This window comes from Ornithodoros turicata, chromosome 3 (genome assembly GCF_037126465.1).
Source record: "Ornithodoros turicata isolate Travis chromosome 3, ASM3712646v1, whole genome shotgun sequence".
NCBI classification, from domain to species: Eukaryota; Metazoa; Arthropoda; class Arachnida; order Ixodida; family Argasidae; genus Ornithodoros; species Ornithodoros turicata.
The window spans coordinates 67,965,561-67,984,606 of NC_088203.1; the positions used below are offsets into that span (position 1 = coordinate 67,965,561).

The 19,046-nt window shown below is 43.4% G+C and overlaps 1 protein-coding gene and 1 long non-coding RNA gene across 2 annotated transcripts in view; both read right to left on the bottom strand.

Moving 5' to 3' along the window:
• Nucleotides 1-14,223, bottom strand: part of LOC135388571 (nucleolar pre-ribosomal-associated protein 1-like) — a 179,082-nt gene extending 164,859 nt beyond the window's left edge. The window contains exons 1-4 of the mRNA XM_064618192.1: nt 13,944-14,223; nt 11,553-11,698; nt 9,536-9,826; nt 8,973-9,069 (exon numbers count right to left, since the gene is read on the bottom strand). Of these exons, the coding sequence (XP_064474262.1) occupies nt 8,973-9,069; nt 9,536-9,826; nt 11,553-11,698; nt 13,944-14,100 (691 nt within the window). The 5' untranslated portion in view covers nt 14,101-14,223. The remainder of the gene's footprint in view (nt 1-8,972; nt 9,070-9,535; nt 9,827-11,552; nt 11,699-13,943) is intronic.
• A 2,028-nt stretch (nt 14,224-16,251) lies between these two features.
• LOC135387248 (uncharacterized) lies at nt 16,252-18,565 on the bottom strand. Its single transcript, XR_010420978.1, has 3 exons — nt 18,416-18,565; nt 17,779-17,839; nt 16,252-17,394 (listed from the first exon to the last, which is right to left on the bottom strand). It is a non-coding gene; the product is annotated as an uncharacterized LOC135387248 (long non-coding RNA).
• Between the last annotated feature and the right edge of the window lie 481 nt (nt 18,566-19,046).

A 19,046-nucleotide genomic window follows, 5' to 3' on the forward strand; every position in this document is an offset into this window, starting at 1 on the left:
GTCTTGAGTAGTAACTAAGTTACTTTTAACTTGTAACTGTAACTAGTTACTTTTGGGGGTAACTAGTTACATTTCCAGAGAAGTAGCTTTTAACTGTAACTAGTTACTATTTCTGTGGATGTAACTGCAAAATGTAACTAGTTACTCGAATAAATGACGATCCTTTTCTTTTCTTTACCCTACCTTCCCCTACTTCCCCGTAACAGTGTCTTCCTTCCTTTTATCCATAATCGGTATGTGCCCCGTGCCTTGGGCTCTTGACCGAGCAGGGAATTCCAGCTTTGCAAACAGAAATTAGTTTAAGTTAGTGACCCTCAACGGTCGGAGTGAGTCCTATGTGAGTAATAGTGTCACTGCCCTAGCACGCGATCCTGCCTCCTGTGGATATGGAAAAGGGAATGATTATGCACAAAGAGAAACTTTCCGGTAAGCTCACTTGCGCTTCCACCAATGCAATGGCTAATCCTGCTCCGGTTGCTGCTATCGAAAGCTTCCGCGTGTGGCCGCTCTATCAAGCAACCTTCGAGTTTTTATCACGGAAGGAGGAGAATAATTTAATTGTAAAGTGCAAGCTATGGAATAAGACATACTCGGCAAACAGGACGTCAACTTCAAACCTGAAAAAGCATCTTGAGGCGAGTTCCTTGTTCTTGTGTATGCCTCTCTCTCTACATGCTACGAAACGCATGCATGTCACCGTGCTTTTCCACCGCGATAGGCCAGGTCGCATGCACATGTCGTATTTTTCTGTGTGGGATAACCGCGTATTAACTTATACTGCTTCTGGTTAAGTGCAAGACAACTTTCATCGCACTTCAGTAAATGTAAATAAATGTATGGTTTTAACAATTGTATCACCCTCTCATGGACATTTTTATAAAAAGTAACTATAATGTAACAAAGTTACTCTCTCTCAGTAACAGTAACTAGTTACCCGACCAAGAAAGTAACTATAACTGTAACCTAGTTACTATTTTTGGCAGATAAACCGTAACTGTAATAGATAGGGTGTCTGTGCGCGCTGAGGTGTTGTCACGGAGCAGCAGAATTTTTTTACTCACTCACCACGCTTTCATTAAAAATCTTATGGAGTCAAGAGAGCACTGGAATTTAGAGCATGCTTTATTTATTCTTGTTTGTCATACAGGCTCTGCAGTGGTTATCAGCTTTGACTGTCGACTGCTATGTTATAAGCACACCAATTTCAGTGTATCAGGGCTCACGATGGCATGTGCACCATGAGGACAGTTTATATATTATGGTGCAGAGATGGTGTCAGGGACGGGATGGCACTGGAACGCACATGTCACTATCGTGACATCTCAAACAACATTAAGACAAGCACATCACAGTTCTGTCTTCAGAAGGCACAGTGATTTCATGGAGAGCAATATGCTGAAACAAATCTTGTTTTGTGATACACAATGCTCTTCATAGTTATTATGGTAGTGTTAAAGTCGCAAGTACTTGGCTTGAGCATTATGTCATGCCATCAATGGTGTTTTAACGACCTTGTTGTGTGTTGATCTGTTTTCTTAGCCTTGGTCATAACTAGAGCGTGAAGTTTTTGGGAAATATTCTTTTCCTAAATTCAAGGGTAAAAATCCGGTATATAAGCATGTGCTCTAAATTCATGCAAATTCGGTGAAAAAACTTCCAGTAAGCTAAATTCAGGGAGAAATCGGGCTCAGTTACTCAAACTAACTGTACTGGTTTGGTACAAACGGTGATGTAACTGCATCTGCTGCCAAACAAGTTAGTACGCATTCCTAGAGACGTCTCAGAGAGTGCAATTTGCCAGGTAAAAATCGGGTTTCACCCTAATAAGGCAACCTTCAATTCGGGGTGCAAATTTGGGGAAGAATCAGGTTAAATCTTTAAAACTTCAGGCTCTAGTCATAACTGGTGAACGCTGTGAACGTGAAAGTCATAACGCTGAACTCAACCCAAGCCCTGAACTCATGGACATGCTGAATGATATGATAACTGCTGAGCAAGAAACAGCAAAGACAGAGGACACCAGGGAGTAAGAGCAGAGGATACACTAGCTGATTGGCTATTGCGTTTGGTTGTTAGCTGACTCACTAGCCGTAGGCAGGAAAGGGAAGTCTGCGAACAACGTGACTTTCAGGGGTCCACAGAGTGACTGAGTATCGTGGAGAACTTTACAAACTGGCGGTGTCTAACAGGGGAACAGTTACGAATTCCAGTCATTCTGATAATGGCACGTAAATAGACAAAATACAAAAACATTGTGAAGTCCACGAAGGAGGTAATCAGAATAAAATTCAACTGCCTCTTCTCCTGTTCTTATGTACGAGGGGCCTTCAAGTCAAACCGGGACTTTCTGCCTCCTGAGTGTACAAATGGCTCGCGCTACTTCTTTTTCGTCATTTTCACCCACGACAGGCCTCCGCGTTCACCACGTGGTGGTCCAAAGTTTGTGCAAAACAGAAGACACGTGCTGGACAAGATGGCCGACAACAAGCTGAGCGCGCACATCGAACAGCGAATTGCAATGAAGTTTCTCGTGAATGAAGGCATAAAGTCATCTGAAATTCACAGAAGACTTCAGGCACAGTATGGCCACGATACACTTAGCCGCAGCAAAGCATTTAACTGGTGCAAACAGTTCCGACACGGCCGTACATCGGTGCAGGACGATCCAGGCCGGGTCGGCTCAGAGCCCAGTGTCAGAGTTCCTGAGAACATCCAACTTGTGGAGCGCCTGATCCTCAAGGACCGACGGATAACATGTCTCGAACTGGCTCGAAAGACGGACCTTTCTGTGGGAACATTGAACACTATCATTCATGAACACCTCCAGTTTCGGAAAGTTAGTGCCCGTTGGGTCCCGAGGCAGCTCTCCGTGTTTGACAGGCAGAGAAGACTGGAAATCACCCAAGAGCTAAGGTACCGTTTCGACACTGAAGGACAGCCCTTCCTTGATCGGATCATCACGTGCGATAAAACGTAGGTGCACCATTTCACTCCTGAGTCTAAACGCGCATCAAAACAGTGGAAGCATCCGGGCTCGCCAGCTCCCAAGAAGTTCCGAAGCACCCCGTCTGCAGGTAAGGTCATGGCCACGGTTTTCTGGGACAAGGTCGGTGTTGTTCATGTTGACTTTCTGCCCAGCGATACCACCATCAATGGTGCATATTACTGCCAGGTTCTCAGGGACGTGCATAAGGCGCTGAAGCAAAAGCGGCTGGGCCTTATCACCAAAGGACTCCTCCTCCTACAGGACAATGCACGCCCGCATACCGCGCATCTCACAACACGCACCTTACAGGAACTTTGCTGGGAGTTGCTGCCACATCCCCCTTACAGTCCAGACCTCACCCCCAGAGATTTCCATCTCTTCAGGCCACTGAAGGCGTTCCTTGGGGGTCACCACTTCAGCTGCGACGACGAGGTCAAGAATGCGGTCCGATCGTGGCTGCTACGCGTCGGTAAGGATTTCTACACTGCTGGCATCCAAGCCCTCGTGAAACGCTGGGACAAGTGCATTAGTGCAGCTGGAGATTACGTTGAAAAATAAAACTAATTTCTCGCCTGTAAGCTCATTTTACTTTTGCGAAAAATGAAAAGTTCCGGTTTGACTTCAGCACCCCTCGTTGTTGTAATCTGTCTTATATTCTGTGTTTTACGATTTTGTAGGGCTGTGCGAGTATCAAAATTTGGATTGCGAATAGCTTCCGAATAGTTGAAATCTATTGCCAATCGTATACGAGTAGTGAGATTAGGAATTCGAATATTTTTGAATAAATTCTGAATACTTTCGAATAGGAATGTACAGAAGTGATTTACATGCACCTCTTGTTTATTTAATATTTAATGTTCATAACTAGCAAATATCAGCACAAACATAGTTCACAAAACAGGCTGAAATTCTGCCCAGCTCGCAGCAGGTTGCAATAGAGACTGTTCACAATCACAAGTTATTATGAAAGAATGTGAGCTGTTGAATGTGACTAGGGAGCAAAGATGCTCTTCGTGGCGTTGCAACATTTCCTGCCACAGAGAATGCTCTCTCACTTGAGGCCGAGGTGGCAGGTATACCAAGATACTTGCGTGCTAGTTTCCCTAGAATGGGAAATTTGTGTTGGCCTACCTCATTCCACCACTTGCACGGGTCGCTGCCTCTAGTTACCACACCTTCAGTACTGTATAAATGAAATTCGCTGGTTGGATCAAACTTGTTGTGTCGTGTTTCAACCACCCTGTCAAAGGCTGACCACAAAGAGCATGCTGCTGCAGTTTCCGTGCGCTCGACCTCAAGTTCCATATTTGTGGCAACATGTTGGCCCATTTCCTCCAAGACAACTGACTTGAGCCACTCCTCTCGAGCAGAGTCCTCATGGAACACCACCAATTTATATCTTGGGTTGCAAAACAAGGCCACACACGCATCCTTGTCCATGTCGTAGTCTGGAAAGCGAGTTCTTAGGCTCTTCTCAACATTGGCAGCAAAAGCGCAGCCATCGGCAGTCATTTTAGTTCTGCAGGTTGTTCTCAGATATTGTATGATGCAGTATAGGTAGGGCCTGACTTTTTAGGGTTAAACCCGTATCCGCCCGATATTTACCCCCCGAACGAAATCTGTAAAATTCGGGTTTAACCCAAATCTACCCGAAAACATCCGGGTCGCGTGGCACACTCATAAGCGTGCATTAAAGTAAAGTTTGATAACATTGCTAAACATTAGTTCCATGTTGAGACAAATTTTTATTAAACAAAAAAAAAATCACCCGAATGGACCTGAATTCCTGACGACAGAATATGCCATAACGGGATTTAACCCGAATACACCCGAATTTTCAAATGAAAAATATCACCCGATATTTACCCCCCGAATTTGGCCAAAAATAAAACCCGAAAAAGTCAGGCCCTAAGTATAGGGTAGGGACCTGACAAGACAGTGTTGGGTACTTCTCACCTTCTGCCTCATTTGTGGCCTCAGCTAACAATTCTTGGAACCCGCGATCTTGGACGATGACGTATGGTTGGAAGTCCAAGGCGATCATGCGTGCGATTTTCACGTCCAGTGTGTCTTTCCGACACCGCGGTACCTGTCCCTTTCTCAGAAAAGAGTCAACTCTTCGCTGTTCAGTTTTCTTGGCTTCAGTCCGCTTCTGGAACTCTTTGTATAGCAACACGTGCCGCTTGAGATGGTTAACAAGACTGCTCGTAGTCCCCGTGGGTGTTTGGATGGGTGCAGAACACTTCTTACATGTAGCGGAAACGGCCGAACTTCGTTTAAAGTATTCCCACACAGCGCTTCGGTTTGCTCTCTTGCGAGTTCCTTCGTCTCCATCTGCGTCCTCACATGGGTTCTGCACGCTCTTGCTGCAGTTTACTACTACTACTCAGTTTACTACTGCAGTTTACTGCAGTTACTACTACTACTACTGCAGTTTACTAGTGTACTCACCGAACGCACTTTCGATCTTGTCATCACATCACATCACATGTGTCGCGTGCTTCTTTCAACTTCTCTTGGAGAGGAGGAAAGTTGCAGGGAATGGGGCGCGCGAACGTAGAGCACGTGGTTGCTGGCTGCGTTCCTTGCTTGTGTCCCCAGCCGAAAAAAAGGAAATGGTCCAGTTGGAATTTCTAATTGGTTCGCTCTCTTCACTTCAGTTTGAAACCGAAACTTTGATGCTGTCATCGTCATCACCCCAGAATCTGTTTGAACAAGTTTCCGTTGGCGTTGGTCGCGTCGATTGTGCAGCTCCGTGAATGAAGCGTTTCGTCTGGTTTTTCAAAGAACGCGAACATAATTGTATCTGTGTTGTGAGCTGCTGTGTTATGCGTAGAATTTTCTCTTCGCACCCGTGCACCAGCCGAGTTACGAGAAAGGACAAGCGGCCCGTGTATGACAGTTGTGAACTTCCTGAACTCTCAAATCCGAACTAAAATGGGTGATAGTAACTCGATAGATATGTATGTTCATCTGAACCTCCCTTATGACGTGTCATCGCCTTGCGCCAGATAGCTAATAGCTTTTTAATAAAAACCTGTTGTATTGTTTTCGTGTGGAAATGACCATTGTAAAGTACTTTGTTCTGAGAAGTTCTAGTCAACAAGACTAGTCCGAACGTACAATAAACAACAAATTGTTACCTCCTGCTTATGTTCGTGTGTGATATTCTCTGATGAAACCGTAGCTGTAGCCCTATGTGGCAGACCTGGCAGGGCTACTTGTTTCCAATTGGAGACCCTACTGAGTCCACCTGGACCATTTGGATTGAGTTGGTTAGCTAGTATGGGATCAATTGGTAAGCCTGAGCTTGCCAGTTCTTTGTAATGGGGGGACCAATTGATTTCAACTGGTTTCAGTCCAATGGGTGACAAAAACACAACTGGAATTCCAATTGATTTGAGTGGGAAGATGTCCAACTGGACCAATTCCTTTTTTTTTACTGGGTCTCCCTCGACAACAACTGGAGCGCAGCCAAAGCCTAGCCAAGTCTAGCATCTAGCCAAGGCTGAGACGACCGAAACAAGCAAAGCCCAAAGTCAGGCCAAACACAAGTGCGCACAAAGTGGACTGTCTTTCAAATCGTCGTGCGTCTGTCAGCGTGTTTGTGCGCCTGTGTTGCACGCGTGCTGTGCTCTGTGCTGCGTTTTGTTTCTGGCTATGGCACGTGTGTAGTGCCCGCCCCGATAGGGAAGGGTAATAGCGTCCCTAAAAGTAAGCCTCCACTGTGTTCACTCTGTACTCCACGCCATGAAATACTCGATAATTATTCGAAAACTACAGTAAACCCTCATTAACTCGAACTCACTTATCTCGAAATATCGGTGATCTGGAATTTTTTTGCCGTTCCGATCCTTGTCCCAATGCTACCATGTATTTGGGCCCTTTTATGTCGAAGCTTTTTTTTGCCCCAGTACGGATATCTCGAAATTCCATCACCGGTAGGTCACCGTACCTACGGCTGATAACGTGCATTCCTCGGTCCCCCAGGCTAGGTCAAGGTCAAAGCCTTTCAGTCCTTGCACGGTCCGTGGTTCTAGGTACTCACGCGCCGCTAGCTGTGGCAAGCAGACCACACTCCCCTTTCCACTCAACGTCACTCCTCCTCCTCCTCCTCTGCATTTGTCCGAGCGTCTCAGCCTCTCAGTTTCGTTTTGTTCTTCGCGGCGTGATGGCTGAACAGCGCACATCCAAGTTCCTGACTTTGGAGTGGAAGGTGGCACTTATCAAAGGCCTGGCAGAAAGCTCATCAAGCCATTGTTGTGAACTGTTTCGTTCATGCGGGTTTCTGGTCTTCCACCGCCGTACCGGAGCCAGCAGACGAGTTCGGTGGCTGTGTTGAATTGTGCAACGACGTGATGCGCCTCGCACGTTATGGGGAGAGTGACTTAGAGGACTATGTGCTTTACGACAGCGATGTTCCAGTAAGTAGTGAAATGAGTGACACTGAAACCGTCGAGAGTGCCCACGGTAGTAACATGCCGGGAAGAGCGTCTCATGCGTTGCATTCATGTGCTTGAAGATGCTTTCTTGTTCCCAGACGCGAATGTCAAGCAGATTGCTATTACAGAGTTATTCCCTCTCAGATGATGTTAAAACAAAATGGCTCTGGAATTGTGTAAGAGCCCTATTACTGTAGGAACGCTTCTTTCTTTACGTTTCATAACATAGTGCATTGTGGTAACATCGTGGCAACGTAATATTTGCTGTTCGCTTAACTTGAAACCCCGCTTATCTCGAAATTTTTCCGTGTTTTTACGACTTCGAGTTATCGGTGGTTTACTGTATTCGAAAATTATACGAAAACTATTCGAAAGTTTCGAGTAGTAAATTTCGGATGCGAATAGCAACCGTATTCGGCAAACCGTATATAGCAAACATTCGTATTCGAAAATCTGAGTACAGTCAACCCTCGATTTATGAACACCCTTCGTTTCTAGAAAAATCGTTCATAAATCGAGGTGCAAGGTGCACGGAAGAGAAATGGACTGAAACACGACAGGAAATGCACTAGATTACGTCTATTTTTTTTAAATACTCCGTAATTGTGCTCTGCACCATACATTCGGTTGTATTTATCCTTTTCAGAAGAGACGATAGAAGTCTGGCATTTGACTTGTCCGCCTGGTCCTTGAAGTACCGTATCGCACCATGCTGAGAGACCTGTCACAGCTCCGAACAGTGCTGCTGGTTATCTTCACTATCACTATGATCACTCTCGGCACCATCATTTGCCAACTGCACTAAAGCACCATCATCCAGCGGCTCACTTCACACCTTCATTCTTTGTTCATCTTTACTGACGTGATCCCTGTACATCCCCGTTCATAAATGGAGGTCAGAACACGTGTTTTTGCGGTTCGTTCCCTGAAAATCCGTTCACAGTTCGGATATCGAGGGTTCATAAACCGAGGGAGAAATACATGGAAAAAGTTTAGTTCCTTGTGGCACCGATCATACACCGAGGGAATTCGTAAATCGAGGGTTCATAAAACGAGGTTTGACTGTATTCGCACAGCCCTACAATTTTGTTGTACATTTGTCATTCACTCTTTCCTGCTTGTTTGTACATTCCACTGCGTGGTTACGTTTTTGTTTTTTTTCACCAGATGAAGTGCAGATTCTGCACACATGTTTGTCATTAAAACTAGATGTTCCGATTTTTCATAATTTTATTCTGACCACATTCTGAAAGAACCTCAATTCTGGATTGTCTGGAGATGTTGTACACAAACAGAGCCTGCTACCAAATAGCATTTCTGTGCACGAGCTATTGAAGAAATTTTGAATTGTTTTAGACTTAGGAATGTTTTCTCCCTGCGAGGAAAATTAGAACGCATAAGCAGAACCCCAGAATCACGACGGAAATTAGTCACCTGAAGAGAACATGTAGACATTGCTACAAGCAAAGAGAGAAGACTGATAAGAGAAGGTAGCAAATTACCTAGAGTGGACATTATAGACACATATGACAGGTGAGAGTTACCTTTTGTTTCTAGGATCTGCCGCACAACAGTGTTTCTTCCAGTGGCAAAGATAGAGAGAAGCAGATATACAGCACATGTCCTGATATCCTCTGGATCCTGTTAGGACACAATGAAATTCAAATGAGCATACAAAGAAAATACACACAAGCGTTACAAGAGGTATGAGTGCTGAACTGTATGGATGACACAAATATAACCAGTGCTCAGAGCCCTGTTGAGTACACATCCTGCAGTGTGATCCAGTCAATTTCGCTTAAAAGAGTGTGTCTTTAAATGAACTTATGGATAGAAAAAGAAATTTAGCAGAAAATGTAATTAACTATGCACTGGTAAGTCAATTTTGTGTCTTCTCCACAGATATAAGGTTTTGGATTCATTGGACTCACTCCACATGATAGTGGAAGTTGTCACCACTGAAAATGATTATTATGTATTTCATACAAGAACATCCCCACTGCACTGATCTAGAATTTGAAGATCATGGAGTACAATACTCTAGAATATGACTACTTACATCTCTAATGCAGTAAAGTTTGCTTAGAGCACAAGTTTATAGCCTTACCTTGACATTGCGCCAATGTAGCAGAACACGGAAATGTGATGAGTCAAAGTGGACCACTTGGGTCACCAGACGTGCCCCTTCAGGACCTAGCACGGCAAGTGCTGTGAGCATGCGTAGGGCAGCTCTGACATGGTTAAATTTGGACCGGGACATTGTTAGAGACTGTTCCAGATGATGCTTGCTCTGCAGTAGGGGTTGCTGCAGTGAGCTCACTACACTTGTGGAAAGATGAGGACTCTCTTCTGCAACATGGTGTAGCAGCAACTCCAGACAACGGTACACACGTGCAACCTACAGAGAGTGCACACAGCAAAGGGACACTGCAGTAATAACTTTAAAATTACAGGCATCATACATAGAGGTACGAAACATACATCCACTGTCTGCCTTTCTTTTGACGCCTTTATAAAATCGAGGTTGATATACGTAGACTGAACAATGCTATAGGATTCCAAGCAAGGTAATAGACAATGGTCTTCCCTTAAACTCGCCTTGTAACACGAAAATGTGAGATGCTCCTGCTAGTGTGAGCACAACTGACATGACCCTATGCCTTTGCTGTAATATAGATGGGGTGACCACAAAATACTGAGATAGGACTATGGAGAAATAAAGTGACCTGTCCACAAGGGGGTACATACATACACATATCTCATGTCCTTCCTTATTCTTCGTCTCGGGGGTTTCGCTATCATGGATATTTATCACCAGCTCTTGCTACTTAAACATCCTTTCAAAGTGACCAACTTAACAGAGAAGGCTGTAATGCGTTCCCAAACTGTCCTGAAGAAAAGTTCCCTTTAACTAATAGTAGTTTCACATAAGGGTGATGATATAGATAATGTTTATTAACTCCAGGAAAACACACCTACAAACAAGCATAGAAATGACTGCCCAGGGATGCCTTCAGACTGTATGAAAGTTAAAATGCCAAAATGGCCTGCTCAGAGCTCATGCAATTGCAGATCTCACCCCCGGTTGCACCAACGACGCTCTAAGCAGAACAAAGTTTTCAGAGCTAGTTACCTCCGTTGCAGTTTCAGAGCATTGCATCAAACGTGCTCAACACTAGCGCCGCCTTCAAACTCGTGTCAAACCTCCACTCAGTGGAACTGTCCTCGTCGGTGGTTCATCACATGGAGCCGGAGTAACGCTGTCAGCCCAAGTCGAAGCAACCTTACTTCGTAATTTTTTATTATCACCCGTGATTTTGCATTACGTACACTTTCAGAAGTTGTGTTTTATGTGGTGTCATTCCCCTTGCCTGTGAAATAGTTTAGCTGCACACGTGCAGATCATTCCAGTAAGTCCCGCTGTGTTGTGTTGTTTCCGTGCAATAAATACTTCTTATTACCATGCATACATGCATTTATTATTTATTGAACCACAGTTGGCATCGCTGCTTTCTTTTTTGTACCGCATATCCATCTGGCTGACATTTGAAATGTTGTTATACACGACAAAATGTAACAGACGTCGTCTGCTAAGTGAGATGCGAAGTGGTCATATGACCTTAAAAAAACAAAAGCACATGACCCCCACCCAAGATGAACAAAGATCCCTAGAATTCCCTAGCCTTAACTTCGTTTTGCAAAGTGACGGCTTAAGTGAGCGTGAGGCTTGGTGCAATGCACAGTTAAGGGCTTCCCTATACTGAACGTGTTTTGAGGGAACTCAAGTGCTAAGCCAGTCTTGCAAGAGCGGCGTCTTAAGCCGAGATTGGTGCAACCGGCGATTAAGGGCTCATGTTGTCTAAAATGCAGCCAATAGTGGCATTCCATTGCACTCTTAAGATGTGTCAGAGAGAGATGCATTTGCAAAAAAGCAGTGTGGCTGCGTTCCCTTTTCTAGTTTGTAAAGATGATAACACAAGAGTTTTAGTACGCCCAGTACTGAGGGGCTGGGCTTTCGTGTATGTTGCATTTCATGAGTGCAAAATGATTTCGGAGCTCTGTTCCAACATAATCAATTCAATGATTGCCATGCTCCCAGCACAGGTTACTACAGATGAACAAACCGCATAAGTTGTTGATTTCTGTTTCCTGATGAGGTTAGCCAGTGAATGTAGGTCGCCCTCTGTACGCGCCAAAAACTGCTGGGCTACGTCATCAGTTGTGGCTCCACTTGCAAACAGCTCAGCAGCGTGCGTGAATTTCTCCAGTTCTGTAATAGAAAATATCTTACTGTCACTCATCTCTTTCGCGAGTTTGTGCGAAAAAATATTTTCTGAAAGGCTTCACAGATCTAAAAAGAGACATGAATCAATGCTATCAGAGGTTCCTGTATAGAAGTATTGATCACAGGCTGTATGTGCCATAGAAGAATAGTTTTGCTGTCATGCGCAAAAATACCGCAGGGAATGAGTGCTGCACAAGTGAACTGCTATTTCTATGGCCCGTGTAAGGGCCTAATAAAACTGCACCAAGTGTAAGCACTCCAAAGCATATTTTATTAGTCCAGAAGTCCAAAAATATTTCAAATGACAGCACAGAAAGATGAGAGCAAAGCTGCGTGATGAAGAAATAAATCTATGTCAAAATTTAGAAGGAAGGAAAATATGAACAAATTTTGTACGGATGGCTCAAGTTTGCAGACCTACAGGGTATTAATTACAGGTATTAATGCTCATTTATGACAACAATCCCGGAGAGTTCCATATAAATCCCTATGTGGGAAAAACTAATATGTGTACTGTACCTCTATCCCAAGAAAATGTGTGAAATTGTTAATTTATGATTATAGTAATGCTCTAACCCATATATCACCTGCAGAAAGTGTACAGTTTATAGAAATGCTATTGGGTCAAACAATGCAACTGCTATTCAGTTTGACATCACAATGTTTTGTCCAAACAACTTAAAATAATACTTAAAAATAGCCCAAGCACCAGGGAAGTACATTCTTTACTGGACGTCTAAAATAGTACGTCTCGTCATTCTTCCTTGAACTGGATCTCTGATACATAACATGGGGTATCATGAGAGGATAGAGAGGTAGCAAGCGACCTGGTGGTATAGATCTATAACTTAAAAACCCGAGACTAGGGGACAAAAAAAACGACAACACAGACAAGGTCTCAATAGGCGATTTCAGATATTGCCCTTGTGCTCCGCACGGGTGCCCTCCGTCGCCCAAGTCACGCGCATCGCGCAATGCATTGTGGGAAATGGTTTGCATTCGTGCTTGCCTGCCTGTTGCTCGAAGGAAGGAGGGAAAACCGAAACCATTTGCGCTCTTCTTCTCCTGTCTGACTCATGAAAACTAAATCCCAAGGTGCAGTGGGGCATTCGCAATACGGCGCTCTCTGGCGAGCCATGCACCCAATTTCTGAAATCGTCTATTGTCAAGGTCTCACCTTGTCTGTGTTGTCTTTTTTTGTCCCCTAGTCTTGGGTTTTTAAGTTATGGATGGGGTATAACGTTTCGATTTCCCGTTATTGAACCTGATTTTGGCACAAACCGTGTACATTCATGTATGGAGGACATAGGAGGTGACGATGATAATTGGAGGTTTTTGGCTCAAAAGCGACACATAGGAGGCTCCAGAAATGTATGAAAAGCATGTAACAGTCTACTTATTACGACTACACCAGAGTAATTATGCACTGAATGCCATGTATAAGGGAGACTTTTAAAGGCAGTAGAGTAAAACTATGTCCTGTTACATGTGATTACTTACAACTAAATTCCTTTTATACTCGTCATAGAAAGTGAATTGCTTACTTACTTAAGTACTTAAGTGAAAGTGATTACTATTTAAGATTTAATTTTACATTATGTTCAATAAGTTCAGTTTCACTTTGTTGTATTTCGATAAAAGACATCGGAACATACGAAAGCTTATTCCACATTTTTACTCAAAGCTGAATTTGAGGCTAAAATACGCAGAAGCGCTAAACTACCTAAGCCGGAAGGGACAACATTTATTTTTTTGTTTCCGTGTTAGCGGCGCGAAGCAACTGTGAATATGAGCGGCGTACAGGCGTGGACAGAGGACAGCAGGAAGGAATGGGGGGACAGGGGGGGGGGGGGGGGGGGTCCAAAAAGAGCGCGGAAGCGCGTCGTAACCAAAACATAACCAAACACTTATCTCAAGTTCCCGGACTTTCTAAAATCCCCCTCAAAGCTAATGTAGAAGGGTGTAAGTCAAGAGAGAATTTTTGTCTAGCTGAGTTTCCATTCAAAATGACAGCTAATATAGTTAGTAATGCGTTTCCTGGCACTGCAACGTCCCACATGTTAACAGATTTAATTACGCTGAGTAAGGTTAAAGCGCAGGCCTGCTGATGATAAACACACAAGAGTCGTTTAACGATGAGCATCCATTGTCTCAGCTTGTTAGTGATTCGATAAGCACCCCATGACATTTGATGTTCTTCAAGTCAAAAAGCAAGGAAAGCAAGAAATACCATTAATCGCATTTTCTTCAGATTCCAGGGAAGCAATAAACTTGACCATGCAAAATGGTCCGGATTCGTCAAATTTTGCAGATTTGTCCACTGGAGCACCGGTATCACTGGCTTCATCTTTACTGACAGAGTCAGACACCTTCCGTTTGCGATTCATTTCGCGCCGATGCCAGAATGGAAAGTTTCTCAAACGTTACGGAAACACAAACACACATGGATAACACACGTGCACGCAAGAACCACAACCAACGTGTTTGAAACAAGGTGGTTACAGTGTTGCCGAAGCAGCCAGCAGGAAATTCGCTAGACAAGTAGCAGTAGTTACGTCCTATCGCTTTTGTATCAGGGTGGGCTTTGGCATTTCTCCTTCACTTCTGGGACGAAAAATAAACGATAAAAACTAAAAGAGGATGAAAGAATATCAGAGATGAAAGAAGAGGTTCATTTCTCTTCTTGCTCTCACTGCTTTCACTCCTTGTTCAGGCCCACCTGGGTTCAGGTCTTCAGGTTCGCCTAAACCTTTTCACATCAGGTCGGGCTCTACAAGTGGTGCCTCAGGCGAGCAAAACAATATTAGAAGAAAATGTATACAATAGGTTCCGCGAGGAACCGATGAGAGATTATGAAATGTTCGTTTCTATGGGGTGTGGTACTCTCGCTAGGTGGCACAGTTCTTCGTTGTCCCTGGCACTATGTACAAAGCAAGGCTGGATCGCGCATGGGAGAGGGGCTCGTGGGGGAGAGGCGTGCCTTCGGGCCGCCATGTTGGTGGGCCCTAAAGTGCTGTGTGCGCCCATAGAAAACAATGGGAGGCAACAGAGATTGTGAGTATTTATTGCGCTGCAAGCATTTGTCGTTGTTTTTCATCACACAATTTTGTAAGGTGCCAGTATACTGATGTATCCTAACAGTGTTTCACAGGTGTCCTGCCGTTCGATTCTTAATTACGTTATGTTTTGCATTCCGAAACTAGACCGTCACTGCAGTGCAGCGCTGGGGATTGTACTACAGCACGTTTCCCAGCCAATATTTCAATAAGAAACGACTTGAGGTTAACAACAACCATGTATATAATATCCCGTACTGCGTTCTGGACAAAAATTGTTCCATAAAGAACGGTCCGGGAAGAGATATACTCGCATGGCAGAAAGGATCGTTCTGTAGAATCACAGCCGTTGTTTTAGCCGTGTATGCGTTTAGTATGATTTATATCAAGCATCGCCTTAGCACGAGCCTCTTAGTAAACGACAGCGGTGCTTTGCCTCGCAAATATGGACACACCGAAGCAGCCCAAATAATTACTTCACGCAATTAGATCACACTCTTTAGGACAGTTAATCAGGTATAGTGATGTAAGCTTAATCAATTAAGTTACTTAGAAAGTGGTAACACCTCCTTGAGACACAGGACTTATCTCTTTTTGAAGTACAGCCCTTCTATGTTTGTTTGCTTCTTCCTTTATTTGTTCTGATTATTTGCAGGCGCGGTTGTGCCAAACTGAATGTCCTTCTCCAGCGCTCATATGCTTTTGTTGGATACAACTGCAGCGTGAGAAAAGTTTGTCATGCTTGTTTTGTGGAGCATGTTCGAAAAAATGCAACAGGACTATTTGGAGCTTGAAACAGTTGTGATTTTGTCATCTTGGCCCTCGTGTACCCAGTCTGTGAAACGCAAACAAAAAAGTCTAACACGATATGCTTTTGTAATGAAGATCACTGATGATGAGTAAAGAGAATATACGAGTTCAAGTTTATTCAATATTTTATATCATTCATTATATTATTCAACGTCTTATGTCAAGTTTATACAACATCAAGTTTATTCAAGTTCAAGATTTATTTCTTGCACTTATGCGTTTCAGGATACAATGAACGTGCAGGGAGGTCGCAAAAGGCTACATTTATTGTTTTGTGACCTTGCTACAATGGCAATATATATTTTAGGAATGACAATGATCAGGTACGCTCTCTAAATTTGTAGCACTCAATTTTAGGTTGGAATGAGCAATGAATAGCAACTTCCATCCTGATATTTTCTCATATATGCTAAATTTTAAATTTAATGTGATTGAATATGTGATAATATAACAATAATATATAAGAATATAATATGTGATAAATGAATGTGATCAACAGTAGATGTAAACAACATGAGTAGCCAGAGAAGCAGGAGGAGCACGTTGCAAAAAATGCAGCTGCACATCTGAAACTCCAATCATTATCATCGTCATCTAAAAGGGAGTGTGGTAGCACTGCCGTGAAACCAGGTACGATTTCTGAAGATCTTCTATGACACTTTCCGCAGTTTGCACACTTTTCTGCAGCGTCAGACTCTCTCATAGGAGTTACTTTTCAGTAACGGTGACTCCCATCTTACATTTTAATGTGCGAGGGCTCTCTTGCACTACACATGTACGGTTTCCAAACTGCAACATGACGATTTGGAGCTTGAAACTCGAGCCCTGGTGTACCGTCTATGAAATGATACCAACTGAATCATGTCTGAAACGTGATATTTAATGGAAGATGGCTTTCTTGGTTGTGCGTTCTGCGTGACAAAGATGTAACACGATATGCTTTTGTAAAGAAGATAAGTGATGTTATGCTCTATGAATGAAGAGAATATACATTTTTCAAGTTCAACATTTATTCTGGCATATACGCATTTCAAGATACAATGAATGTGCAGGGAAGTGACAAAACAATACATTTATTGTTTTGTGACCTCCCTGCAATGACAATATATATCTCAGGAATGACAATGTACACGTACACTATGCAAATTTGTTGCACCCAATTTTCATACATGCTGAATTTTAAATTTTTGTTTTGCTGCCTATGTGTTCAGTGTATTACAAATTGCTTAATGCAAACAACACTTTGTTAATTTCAAGCTTTTTGCTCCCATCTAAGATATTCCTATCCTGGAGGAACTGCCACTTCGACACCATAAAATATTCAGTAGGTTTCACTCTGGCAGGCCCTGCCACTGCAAATTTCCTGAATTGAAACCCTTCAAACTGTGTCATAATCTTAAATACGTCAATATTTCTGCAAGTAGTTGACATGCTCGATGACACTCCTCCTGCAGCTAAGGCAACTAAAAAAAAGAGTTCCAAGAGGCCGAAGGTAAACCTACAGCTGCACGAGTGTGATCAACAGTAGTGCATTCTCAATAAATAATTTTCTTCTTATAGCGTACATATGCATGCCTATTAACTGGAACAATTATCACAGTTCCCTGACAAGTTTTAATTTCTGAGAGTGTACTGTAGAGGCTGCTTAGATCAACAACAGTTCATACAAGGCATTATATACTGTGAATGCCTTTAAAAATCCCATGTGACACATGTGCCTTTACTTTATGGAGGTGCTGTGGTAGTCAAAGTTTGTGGGCATTACGCAGGCTCTGCACCCATTTCTTGAGTATGTTGAGGCAGCTGTGAAGTAACCTGCATTGATGATGATTATTCCAATTTTTATGGTGCATCGACAACAAAAGAAATAATACATCAGAACATTGATTTGGGTGCAACCAGTTAAAAATGAATATGTTGTTTAATAAATGCATTGGACAAATGTTAAAACATCAGTTTAAAACATGGTTTACAATCCCTGTATCTTCTAAAAATTAAAAAGATTAAAAACTATTCTAAGAAGAAGTACAATCTCTAATTATTTTATTGCTGGGTGAAGGAGCCCAAAGTCTAAGGTGTGTTTCTGATGTGAACATGTAAGAAAATATGCAGAACTGAGAGAGGCTAACCACAGTGCGTGCACTGAGGTTGTTCCTTTCTGTAAAGTAGAAACCAGTGGATGAGGAACGTGGTACTTACCTGTACACCCAGCCGTATCACACTGCACAGATTATTCACTGGGTAGCCCTCATGACAAAACCTGTATTGAGAGACCACTTTTGCCTTAAAAACTGCTACAAATAGCACGACACGCTACCAATTATTACTATCGTAACAAGCTGACGATACAGCTCAGACACAAAGGCGTTATTCAAGTCGCGCCACACCACCGTTACGTAGGATTCTTTGTCACAAATCAAACCAAGGCACAAAACAATACCAATACATGAAAAAAGGTGACAATCGTGGTCTCATTATGACGTAATACCGAACTTGTGCGTGAAGGTAATTCAAAGAAATGAATGTGGCACTTGGCCACTTGCTTCCGCAGAGAACACCGTGTACCATGCTAGCAATGCATGCAAAAAAGCGCTCGAGTGCTCGCACATATATTGATGACAACACTACCTGTGTAGTGTAACGTGTTCTTTCAAGCATATTATGCACTCAAACTGTATTTGCCGCCGGGTATAATGCAAGTGTGCTCGATTGAACGTCGGAAGAGCGATCAAGCAACCTGCATCCAGTGCTCGTTTTGGGCAAAAAAACACTTAATAATGGTCAACTAAATATACAGAATGGACGCCTATTTATTCCTCGATAAAGAGTGACTCACCTGTATAAATTTAGGCCCTGTAACCTTGCCAGTACGGTTGGTACGACCGTAATTGCAAGAAGTTGCCATGATCGCTGCGGCGACTGTTGTGGGTACAGTAAGATGGCGGCCGGTTTCTTCACGCTCGCGCTCCCTATCCGCCATCCAGCCTTTTACAATCGAGATCAGTGGTCCCTGGTCGGCTTGACACATGCGTCTAGCCGGTCTAGCCGCATATTTCCAATGCGCAGGCGCACTATGCGTCATCGAGCAGACGATTCTCTCCTCTCCCGGTCTACACAATGGTCCACACCTATTTTCCTCCCTTCTACGTTGAAGAGGCCCATGCCTCCACGCGTGTTTCTGGTGTATTTTGCCTGACGGTGCCCTAAAGACAATTCCTGATGAGAGTTACTCATAGTCATAACGCTATCGACTGATAACCGGTGAAATGATATAGCCGAAGTGTATCGGGGTTAACCATGTGATAGAGTGTGATCTGTTGATTTTGTTTGCTGATAAGAAGCCATGAGGGTTGACAATGAGCGATAAAGGAAATCTTTTTACCCTGTAACGGCTGACAAGACCATTGGTGCAAAAGATGTGCCGATCGTGACTGTCAACCTGTGTGCCCAAAGTGAGGGAGGGTGGT